This window comes from Babylonia areolata, chromosome 4 (genome assembly GCF_041734735.1).
Source record: "Babylonia areolata isolate BAREFJ2019XMU chromosome 4, ASM4173473v1, whole genome shotgun sequence".
NCBI classification, from domain to species: domain Eukaryota; kingdom Metazoa; phylum Mollusca; class Gastropoda; order Neogastropoda; family Buccinidae; genus Babylonia; species Babylonia areolata.
Window position 1 is genome coordinate 4549384 of NC_134879.1, and position 12172 is coordinate 4561555.

At 42.4% G+C, this 12172-nt stretch overlaps 1 protein-coding gene across 1 annotated transcript in view; it reads right to left on the reverse strand.

Annotated features, from left to right (window-relative positions):
- LOC143281539 (galactosylgalactosylxylosylprotein 3-beta-glucuronosyltransferase 3-like) overlaps positions 1-11456 on the reverse strand; it is an 18560-nt gene extending 7104 nt beyond the window's left edge. Inside the window, exons 1-2 of the mRNA XM_076586755.1 lie at positions 11138-11456; positions 7082-7470 (exon numbers count right to left, since the gene is read on the reverse strand). Of these exons, the coding sequence (XP_076442870.1) occupies positions 7082-7470; positions 11138-11267 (519 nt within the window). The 5' untranslated portion in view covers positions 11268-11456. The remainder of the gene's footprint in view (positions 1-7081; positions 7471-11137) is intronic.
- Positions 11457-12172: the final 716 nt, after the last annotated feature.

Here is a 12172-nt window from a genome sequence, read left to right on the forward strand (position 1 = left end):
ACGCACCACAACACGACACAACACACACACACACACACACACACACACACATAGGCCTGACAAGGAACAATGATAAGAGTGACGGTGACAAATTCCAACGACAACAAAAAAACAAAAACAGAAAAGCACAGACAACCACATACACAGACGCAAACAGACAAACTAACACAGACGCGTACGTGCGCACGTACACACACACACACACACACACATACACACACACACAACCAAAACACAACACGTACACGCACACTCACGCACGCACGCGCACACACACACACACCACACCACAATACAACACGTACACGCACGCACGCACACACACACACACACACACACATACACACACCGCAACACAACACGCATACGCACGCACGCACACACACAGACACACACCACATTGCACCAAACCACTATTCCTAGGCGTCAATAAAATTGAAGAGGTAGATTCACATAAAATTCTGGGTGTCATTATTGATAAAGATCTATCTTGGACTGATCATACGAAATACTTAAGTAAACGTCTCTCAAAAATCAAAAGATCCCTAACGCCCATTCACGAAAGCTCTTCTTCTGTGCACATATTCTGCCAGTAATCGATTCGTCAACTTTATGGGACAGCTGTAGCCTCTCAAACTTGAAGTTTATTCACCGTATGTATAAAAGAGCACTGAAAATAGTATTGTTAAAACCGAACTCCCTGACCCCAATGGACTATAAACAACTTAATATATTATCTTTTCACAACAGGCTGTACTTCAGCAAAGCTGTTTGCATGCATAATGTTATGTATGGAAATGCTCCAAAAAGATTGCAGACACATTTAAAACCAATGAATACATACACAACCACATGGTCTGCATACCTAGACCAAGAAACAACCTTTACAAATCCAGCTTTCTGTATTCTGGTGGAAATTTATGGAATAATCTCCCACTCACTCTGAAAAGTATCGTAAATAAAAACGTGTTTAAGAAAAATCTGAAGAATCACCTCATTGAAAATAATTAACAGTAATACAAATTTTGATCTGTTAGTCTAGTATTCCTATTATTAATTGTGAAATGCTTTGTATATGCATGTTGTCATGACACCAAGTTGGTTGTCATAATGTGCTTATTGTAAAGGTCAGATTTCCTGTATGGTGTGGCTGTGTTTCTGTATTAATTTGAACTTGATAGTTGGAGAAGTGCTCGTGGTGCATGTGTCTTTTGGGCGCTGAGGTGAATATGTGTTCACGAGTTGTTGTGTTGTGAAGTGCACCAAAATTCTTGCCACTTCCCTCTCTGCACACAGCTGAACTGGTCACAGGAGTGAGCTGGGAAAAAAAAAAGACCTTGGGTTCTGAGAGTCATAGAACACACACACACACACACTCTTTCTCTCTCTTTTCGTTTGTCTGTTTCTTTCTTGTCTACTCCCTTTGTCTGTCTGTCTGTCTCTCTTTCTCTCTGTCACTTTCCATGTGTGTGTGTGTGTGTGTGTGTGTGTGTGTGTGTGTGTGTGCGCGTGTGTGTGTGTGTGCGCCCGCGCGTGTGTATGTGTGTGTGTGTGTGTGTGTGTGTGTGTGTGTGTGTGCCCGAATTTCACATAGAGAAATCTGTTGTGATAGAAATAAATCACAAATACACCAAGAGTCAATCGGTATCAACAAAGTGGACAATACACTAACACTGTCATAAGGTGGGAAAAGTAATGTTTTTTGAAGGTAGTTGGGCAGTGGTGTTTAATTGTTTCTGGGAGTGAGTTCCATAGAGTGGCGCCTGAGTAAATCAAACTGGATTTGAACAAAGCAATTCTTGGGATTGGGATATGGTTTTTGTGGGATTCATTGATGAATTTACAGAAAATATGCTTATCAGTGTTGGTGGTGCATTTCCTGTCGTGGTCTTGTGCATTGTTATTCCTTTGTTGTACTCTAATCTACGGATTAGAAGGAGAATATTCGCTTGTTTATAGTCTGAGTCCAACAGGGAAGTCTTTTTTTAGGAGTACCAGCTTAAGCCCCCATTTATGAAGAGTTAGTAATGGCTTCATGGTGTTCGCACTGGCGGAGTCCCATAGTGCTGATCCGTAATATTGTAGACTGGGTATGTGCTTGAAAATTCAATTTCTGTGAGTGGAGATCAAGGAAGTGCTTTATTTTGGATAGTTGATAGTTCTTCTGGGCTGTCTTTTTGCAAAGGGAAGTTCTGTGAGGAATCCAAGTGAGATTGTTGTCTAATATGACTCACAAAACCTTATGATCACTAACCTGTTTAATAGGTTCATTGTTAAGTTGGATGGAAGGAAATTTATCGACAGTTTTGCCTCTTTTGTCTGGTGGTGATCAACACGCATTTTGTTTTTTGTGGATGAAGAGACATGTGGTTAAGTTTAGTCCACTGAATGAGTTCATCAGTACTTTCTTGTAAGTCTTTAGTAAGAGCGTTGATATCAGTATGGGATGTGTGGATTGTTGTATCATCCGCAAAGAGTTCGCACGCGGATTTTATATGGAGAGGCAGGCCATATATGTATACTGAGAATAGTAAAGGGCCTAAAATAGACCCGCGAGGAACGCCATAGTCAAGTGCTGCTAGCACAGAGACTGATGAACCCATTGTCACGCATTGTTGCCCGTTTGTGAAGTATGATTGGAGGAAACTAAGACTTCTGGTTGCCAGTCCATATAGTTCAAGTTTTCTAAGTAAGAGGTTATGGTCTATCACGTCAAATGCTTTTTTTAAATCAACAAATAGAACACCGCAATATCTATTGTTGATATTGGCAAGCCAGTCATCTATAAGATTGACTGATGTTGTGTGGCATGAATGTTTTTCTCTGAAACCAGACTGAGCTGGATGTAAAACCTCATTGACAAGAATGTGATGAGAAATGTGTTTGTTTATGTGCTTTTCTAGTGGTTTTGAAAGAACAGAAATAATGGAAATTGGCCAATAGTTTGAGGGATCGGAGGTGTCCCCTGATTTGTAAATAGGAATAACTTTTGCTTTCTTAAATGCGTTCGGAAAGTAGTTTTTGTCGATACACAGATTATAAATGTACGTTAATATATCCGTGATAACTGGAGAGGCTAGTTTGAGAATTCTGCTGTCGATGCCATCCAGTCCACGGGCTCCTGTCTGTTTTAGATGGACAAGGTAGTTGTAAACTTCAAATACTGTATTGGGTGGAATATTTAACTTGACTGGGGTGTTCTTTTCACGACAATACAATTTTAACTTTTCAAGTTGATTCAATTTTGTGTAATCTGTGGTAATAACTTTCTTGGCTATTGTGGAAAAGTGTGTATTCCGCTGATTCACCGAAATACCTTTGATCACGGCTGACTTTGGCGAAGATTGTTTGTTCGTAAGTTGATTTATAGCTTGCTACACTGATTTGGGGTTCTCTTTTGAGGATAATAAGTCTCGGTAATATTTCTTCTTTTCTTTGCGCTCATGTGAGTTTATTGCATTTCTCAATTGTTTTGATTCTTCATGGTAGCCATGTTCTTTAAGAAGAAGGGGAGAGAGAGAGAGAGAGAGAGAGAGAGAGAGAGAGAGAGAGAGAGAGAGAGAGCGTGTGTGTTCTCTATGGTTGTTTTTTTCTTCTATGTAGTTTATTGATACTATGCTTGTGCCTGTGTCTGTGCGTGCGTGCGTGCGTGCGTGCGTGTGTGTGTGTGTGTGTGTGTGTGTGTGTGTGTGTGTGTGTGTGCGCGCGCGCACCGCGTGTGTGTATGTTATATTATTACCATGCTAATGCCTTTATGTAGTATAGTGTACGCATTTTATGACTATAAGTAGCATTGTGTAGTGCATGCAATGACGGGCGCAACAGCCGACTGGTTAAAGCGTTGGACTTTCAATCTAGCGCCTGGTGGGTAAAGGGTGGAGATTTTTCCGATCTCCCAGGTTAACAAATGTGCAGACCTGCCAGTGCCTTAACCCCTACCGTGTGTATACGCACGCAGAAGATCAAATACGCACGTTAAAGATCCTGTAATCCAGGTCAGCGTTCGGTGCGTTATGGAAACAAGAACATACCCAGCATACACAACCCCGAAAACGGAGTATGGCTGCCTACATGGCGGAGCAAATAAACAAAACGGTCATACACTTAAAATGTTAAATGCTATAGGTTTGTCTGAGTGTGTATGTGTGCATGCCTGAAATCTGACTGAATCACACAGGAAACGAATGATGAGCGCCCAATGGCAGCCGTCAGTCGGCTCTACCCAGGTAGGCAGCCTGTTGTGTAAATGACCCCGTGTTTGTAAAGCGCTTAGAGATTTGTCTCCGACCGAGGATAGGCGCCATATAAGTATCCATATCAATCAATCAGTATATAATGTAGTATTGTGAAGTGTACACCCTGTTTCAGGGTGGGGGCTGGATGTAAAAAAAAGTGCGCCAGCGCTTCAATCAATCAATCAATCAAAACCACTTTATTCATCCACATGGAAATTAAGTTGTGCAACCACAGGCTCGTTGTAAACACTAGCATAAAATCATCTTGCGCAACATAAGAAGAGATAAAAACTAGTCAAATAAGAATTCCCAATAGCTGACGATAGACTAACCCCCCCCCCACTCACCCCCTCCCTCCTCCCCCCACACACATACTCATGACAAGACAATAGGGTATTGCACAACAATATTTACAAATGAAAACATCCAACAACAAAAAAGGTATATATTACTAAAAATGACATGCGTGCACGCACACACAGACACACAGACACACACACACACACACACTAGCGCTTATCTATCATCCTCAAAAATAAAGAATTTTGTCTTGCCTTGTCTTTCTCTCTCTCTCTCTCTCTCTGTCTCTCTCTCTGTGTGAAATGCTACACATTGTGCTTTTGAATCTGATGTCATTTGTTGAATTCTGTTTGTTGTCTTTATACTGACTGCCTTTAGCTCACTGCATATAAACCCTTTTCCAAACTCCCGATGTATGTATTTATTTATTTACTTTATTTATCTATTTTATTTTATTTTTTTACATTGCTTATCTATTACCTTATTTTGCTTTGTTTTAGCCACACACCCCATATCCCCCGCGTCCCCTTCTTAAGTTTGGAATATCATCCGAAGAAAAGTTGTTTTTTGTTTGTTTTTTTTTGTGGGTTTTTGTGTGTGTGTGTGTGTGTGTGTGTGTGTGTGTGTGTGTGTGTGTGTGTGTGTGTGTGTGTGTGTGTGGTCAACTTAAGGACATTGTCACAAAATAAACACAACAACACGAGACCCAAGAATAACAAATATGGCGAGTCGGGTGCATGTACACGAGCAAAAAAAATTTTTTTTCCCCTTGCATAGAAGGTTATATTTTCTTTTCAACATTGTCTCCATTACAATTTCACATGAAATTCCACACCAATAAAGCAAAATTGCAATTCACACCACCTTTAGCAATAGAGGTAGTACACACACACACACACACACACACACACACACACACATATATATATATATATATATATATATATATACGCATATATATATATACATATACATATACACACATAATATACACACACCTGTATAATATGGTGACCGTTTGCAAGGGTGTTTTTTAGTTAACAAATAAATGACGAACAAGCAAGAAAGAATGGATGAAGAATAGAGAAAACAAACAAACAACAAACACATACACAACAACAACAACAATAACAACAACAACAAAAAGACATAGATCCCAGAACATGACATTTCCAGTCTCAGCTCACAGCACACATTAACAGTCAAATCTCATGGATCACTGGGAACATACGAGTCACAACAAACCAGTCAATACAAGATTGGTCAATATAATGTTTCCACTCCTGTGACGAGCAAAATTTATACTATACGATCCAACTCATTCACCTCTTTGATTCCCTATGGATGCCAATTTTCATTTCATACCCACTCGCACCAAACGATCCATACTTCTGCCAGGTTAAAAGGATGAAGGTTAAAGGTCCCAGAAAGGAACAGTGAATTCTCCACTGTTTCTAGGGCTCGGCACATGAAAGGCGGGGGACCAATCTTCTCCTTCCTCCGTTATTTAATTAACCCCCACCCCCACCCCCAACCAAGTCAGGTACCAATTCACACCCCGGCGGAGTCAGGGAAATCAGAGTAAAGTGCCTTTCCCCCAAGCGCACCACACCAGGATCGAACTCTGACCGACGAGTGCAATAGTCGAGTGGTTAAAGCGTTGGACTTTCAATCTGAGGGTCCCGGGTTCGAATATCGGTAACGGCGCCTGGTGGGGAGGGAGTGGAGATTTATCTCTCCCAGGTCAACTTGTTTTTTGTTGTTGTTTTTTTTTTTTTTACTGACAGGATGAAAAGGAATAAGCACATAAGGCTTGTTTTCATCCTGTCTTTATAGAATGAAAGATACAAGTAACACGCGCAATGCAAAAAGACATAACATTACACTGAGAGAGAGAGACAGACAGACAGACAGACAGAGACAGAGACAGAGAGAGACAGAGACAGACACTAGCGTTTTCATTCTCCAGTTGAGACACAATACGGCGGCGTTGTGTTCTGGGGATCAGTGCAGTCAAATATTGCAACAGCTTTCACGTGAACTATGTTATTACAAATCAATAACATAATATTTGAGTGGGGCTGGACCGACAGGACAATCATGAAACTGCCAAGCGAAATACGTGCAACATGGGTAAGTTTCTGGGTTGTCTTTTCTTTCCTTTTTTTTTTTTTTTTTTTTGCTTTCTTTTCTCGTTTGTTTTTGACTCAACACGCAAGTCCAAGTAATAACCCTGTGTTTAGTTCATCTATGTATGAATGTATGGATGGATGGATATGCCCGTGGTAAATTTTAACAAACTCGTTATCTCTGGAAATGCTTTGTCTGTCAACAATAGATATCTATGGCTCAGATAGAAGAGAAAAATCAGTTCTTTCCATGTATTCTAAAACAATACGTTTCTGAAAACGGCAGAAAATATATAAAAGAAAGTTAAAAAAAATTTTTTTCCAGAGAAACACACACACACACAGACACACAGAGAACACCAACAAAAACCTCCCCTCCCCTTCCCCTTCCCCCAAGCCAGATACACCCAAACTCACCGCAGCAGTTTTCTCCACGCTGTCCTCCACCACAATCCAGTGGACTCGTGGCACGTGCATCAGCGTATAACACAGACGTAACAGATCCGCTTTCTGCGTATTCCGTGTATACGTCGGCGTGATGGCATACGCCGTCGGCAGCTCACGGCTATGGCGACTCATATTGATCGCACGGGGAGAGACAACCGCTCTCACATCGTTTTTGTTCGGAACTGGTCGCTGGCCCAAACGGCTGATGAAAGTCCGCCCTCCAGGTGTCTTGGAGATGGTGGAAACATAGTTTTGGGAAACAGGCCTGGATGGGCCTCGAAACCCCGTGGCAGTACAGACTGGTTCGTTTCGAAGTCTGGGAGTGGAAGTTGTTGTCGGTATCACAAAATCCAACTGCCCTGTTGGGACAAAAGAACGAAGGAATTGTGGAGTTGTAGGAGAACAGTAATTTGCGCGGCCTTCTACTTTGTACTCTCTCTCTCTTGGGCGTATGTTGGAATGTGTGAGGGGGTGTGGGAGTGAGGAAGTGTGTGTATGTGTATGCACATGTGTGTGTGTGTGTGTGTGTGGTGTGTGTGTGTGATGACGGCAATGTTCGAGGTTAACAACACTGTGTATATGGTGCCGTCATCCTCGAACTGCTGTTATCTTTACTTGCAGACAAAACTAACAACGCAGCCTCACTCAATCCGCAGCCGAGTGACGTAAAGTGCTACTCCAGTTGTATTTGTCGTCAGCACTCGTTCAAAAACGTTCCACGGAGGCGAATTTTCAGATTCTCATCCATTGCACTCAGCGACGAGATCTATTCAAGGGAAAGTAAATTTAGGTGTTCTGCACTCAGGTAGGAAAAAAGTTCAGATCAGTTCAGGCCCCGAGAGAAAATACAATAGGATAAAATGAAGTAAAATAAGATACATAATTAAATAGATAGATACGCAACTGAATTAATTTCCCGCCGAGTGACGCGGTACCAGCAGTGGGTTCGCGGTGCCAGCTGCACTCAGGAGTGCTCTTAGTCTTTTGGAAGTCTCGACTGAGGTTTTATTTTTTTTTCATTCATAATAATTTCGCTCTGTTTCGTCGCGTTTATTTTAAATTTGATAACAAAAAAGACGTACCGGTCAGTGTTACATTGATTCCTCATTAATTAGACATACGGTTCGTGCAATTCAACGTTTTTTCCGAGGATAACGGGGGGAGATAGATAGAGAGAGAGAGGTAGAACTACACGTGGAGATATTTGATTCCGTCTCCCTTCAGTTCACCAGACCCCAGGGCTGACCAGCAAGCAACCTGTGTAGAATGAGCTGGAAAACAACAGCAACAATACCACCAACACAGAGCTCAACCTTCCAGAACCAGTCTCTTCAACATTGCCCAGCTGAATGTTTGCTGTCACCGTGAAAAGAAAGGATGGTCGACAAAAATCAGCAAGATTGATTCTATTTTTGCGCAGCCTTCTTCCGTGCCAAGTGCTAAAAGAAATTGCACACGTGAAGAGCACTGTCCAAGGAGCACACACACCACCAGAAGTTCCAGTAAAGTTCCTCTCTGCAGAAGGCAAAAACGTCTGACCAGAAACAGCTGTGACATTCAAAGCATGGAAACGTGGGCTGCTGGATGGTGCCGAAGAGTGGGAATGCACAGTTGACCTACCAGAAGGGAAGAAACACCCGGAAATCATCAGCAAGAGCAGCATGAGACCTGACATAGTACTCCACTCCAAGGCAACAAAACAAGCGATTCTGATTGAGCTCGCTGTGTATCATTCGAAAGCAGAATGGATGAAGCCCACATCTACAAGACCAAGAAGTATGCTGGTCTAGCCAGCAACCTGAGAGAATCTGGCTTCCAAGCCAAAGTCCTCGCCATAGAGATTGGTGCAAGAGGGTTTGTGGGCGAATCTGCCTAGAGCCTCATGAAACAGCTGTCGATTTCTGGCAGAGAGAGGACAAGGGCTCTCAAGGCAATGGCAGAAGCAGCAGAAAAGAGTTCCAGCTGGATCTGGTCGAGGAGGAATGAATTTCACAACTCAAACTAGGCGTACGATGGCTCAGTGGCTAAAACGCCTACCAGAAAGGTGACTTAGTCCTGAAATGGCGACCACCCTGGAGGCGCGGGTTCGAACCTACTGAGGACCAAGTTGGAAAAAAAGGCGGCAATACAAGTGTATCCAGGAGTTATGACCTGGGTGCGGCCCGGCCCCCTTAGAGTTAAGGGCCGAAACACTTGTCTGATGGGGCTTCTTCTCTGAAGACCTTGTATTGTCCAGCTCTCTCTAGAGTTTCTTATCACCGACCCCCAGTTGACCTGACACTAATATAAATATTCGGATATGAACGTTTTCTTCTCTCTCTCAGTTTCTCTTTTTTTTTCCTTTCTGAGAAGTGATTCTGTGTGTATTTTACATTTCCGTTCAACATATGTATAGGGACTGAAGGACGACGTGCAAACGACTGAAAAGCAAGAGACTGAGAGACTGGAGGCAATGGGCCTAGGAGACGAACGAACGAACGAGCGAACGTTTTTTGGTCTTTGTTGTTCTTCTGTGTGTTTTTTTGTTTTTTTTTATTGTAGGAAGTGGAACAAGCGTGCATATGCAGAAATGCAAATCTCATACAGCCCTCATGGCAAAGAGGCAATGAAAACAGCAAAGAGTTGTCAGAGAGAGAGAGAGAGAGGAAGGGAGGGAAAGTTTAAGATATTGTGTTCACAATTTTTTTCTTGAGTTCTGAAATTATATTATTCTATAATAAACCAGCAGATGATGCCAAAGCAAATTCAAACAAAAAAATCTATTCAAAAAATAATCTTATGGACGCGGCGAATGTCGTTAGTAACAATTTAGGGTGGGGTAAAACCAGATCAAACTTTGAACATGAACCTCTCTCGGTTGTATTTTATTTTCCATTTACACGATAGACGATAAACGTGCCGCTTTTTTTCGCACATAAAAAATGCTTTGTGTCTTTTTGTTGTTTTTAATTTCCTTTGTACGATAGTCGATAAACCGAGGTCCAGTGTGTCGCATGTGTGTGTGTGTGTGTGTGTGTTTGTTTCATCACAGAAAATGATACGTGGTATCACGGGAGTTTCCGCTGGCAAAATCCTGTCCAAAGCGAAATTCGGCTTTAAACCCCCTGACTGTCTGAAAGAACAACAACACAAACAGTAGAAAGGGGTCCATGTCATTGCGTCGACAGCTTACTGCGTCGACAGCAAACAAATAATAAAGAACGGGGGGGAAAAACTAGTGCACATACGATGCAAGGTTTACGCGTTAAAAGTGTGTGTGTGTGTGTGCGTCTCTCTCTGTCTCTGTCTGTCTGTCTGTCTCTCTCTCCCTTCCCCCCCCCCCCTCTCTCTCTCTCTCTCCTCTCTTTCGTGTGTGTGTGTGTGTGTGTGTGTGTGACCGTGCCGATATTGTAATTGTATTCTGAAAAAATGTTTTATCGATCCTAAAATGTGTATGAGCTGTCGACGCAATAAGCTGTTTCAAGTCATAAATCAACGTCCAAAACAATCAGCTCAAACTGAGAACATGGTCTGGAGATACACTTCTCTGGATCAAATGTGTGAATTTTCAACCTTCCTGAAATAATTCCCTCCGTTTGATGATGTTATCAGTGACGTCACTATGGACGTAAGTGCTACGTCTTAAGGCAGTCACGGGTTAACTGGGAAACAATTAAATATACACAGGCAGGAATATCCAAACCTTGGTGACGCTTCGCTGATGCGACACGACACGTTTCACGCAGGAAGAGAACAGTGTTTATCTCTTAAGGAAAGAGATCTATTGCTACAATGCAATGCAGTCCAATGCGATCCAACAAAGTCCACTATGGTACAATACGATACAATTCGATATCATTCAACTTTTCACACACACACACACACACACACACACCAACGAAAATGTCATGCAGATTATTTATTTAAAACAACAAGAAGCACACTACCAAAAAACAATCACTTACAGTCAAATAACCTTAAACTGAAGACTACCACCACCACCACTACTACTACTACTACACACACATACACACACACACTACGTACTGTAAAAACACAGCGAAAGGCTCTTCAGTAGCATCGTGCCGAACACCAGAGAGAGCAAGAGAAGACTCAAGCTCAGCCACATCGGCATATGGCAGTACCGGTAGCACCTTGAAAGGATTTTCATCGTCATCACTGCTTCTTCCACCAATTCTGCTAGCTGCCGCTGCTGCTGCTGCTGCTGCTGCTGTTGCTTCTGCTGTCGTGGCTGCTTCTACTGCTGCTGCACAGACTTCTCCTTTTGACCACGCAAGCAACATGCACTGTGATGTCTCTACGTCCAAGTGCTCCAGCGCCTAACGGTCGTTCTCAGAGCGGTCGGTCCTGTTGCCAGCTGATACAGACAGTTATATTGCGGTTACCTGACACGAACGCGCAGTGTGTGTGTGTGTGTGTGGGGGGGGGGGGGGGGGGGGGGGGGGGGGGTGTCAGCTGTGTGTGTGTGTTGGTGTGTGTTTACACACATTAAGATTTGTTTTTATTGATTATGCAGCTGATGTGCTCATATTGCAAATAACGTTGCATATCATGTGTCTCGTAGAAAACATTTATGTATGCAACCAAGAGAGAGAGAGAACGTGTGTGTGTGTGTGTGTTGTTAAACCAAAGATTGTGAGGCACAAACACACACATACATAAACACCCACACCCAGCCACCTACCAACCTAGCCCCTCACACACACACACACACACACACAAATACACACACATGCTCTCTCTCTCTATTATTATTATTATTATTATATTTATATACATTTATGTCATTGCATTATGATCTGTACCTTTTAATGTTTACTGTGCATTTGAGTGTATTTGAATGTCATGTGTGTACTTCTATAACATTTCGAGTATTTTTATTTCATTTCTCTTGGCCCTGAGGGCTGGATGTAAAAAAACATGTGCATGCTTATTCCACTTCCCTCATTAAAAAAAAGTTCGTTCGTTCGTTCGTTCTCTGTCATACATACAAACACAGACAAGCACACACAAACACAGACAGACAGACAGACACACACACACACACACACACACACACAC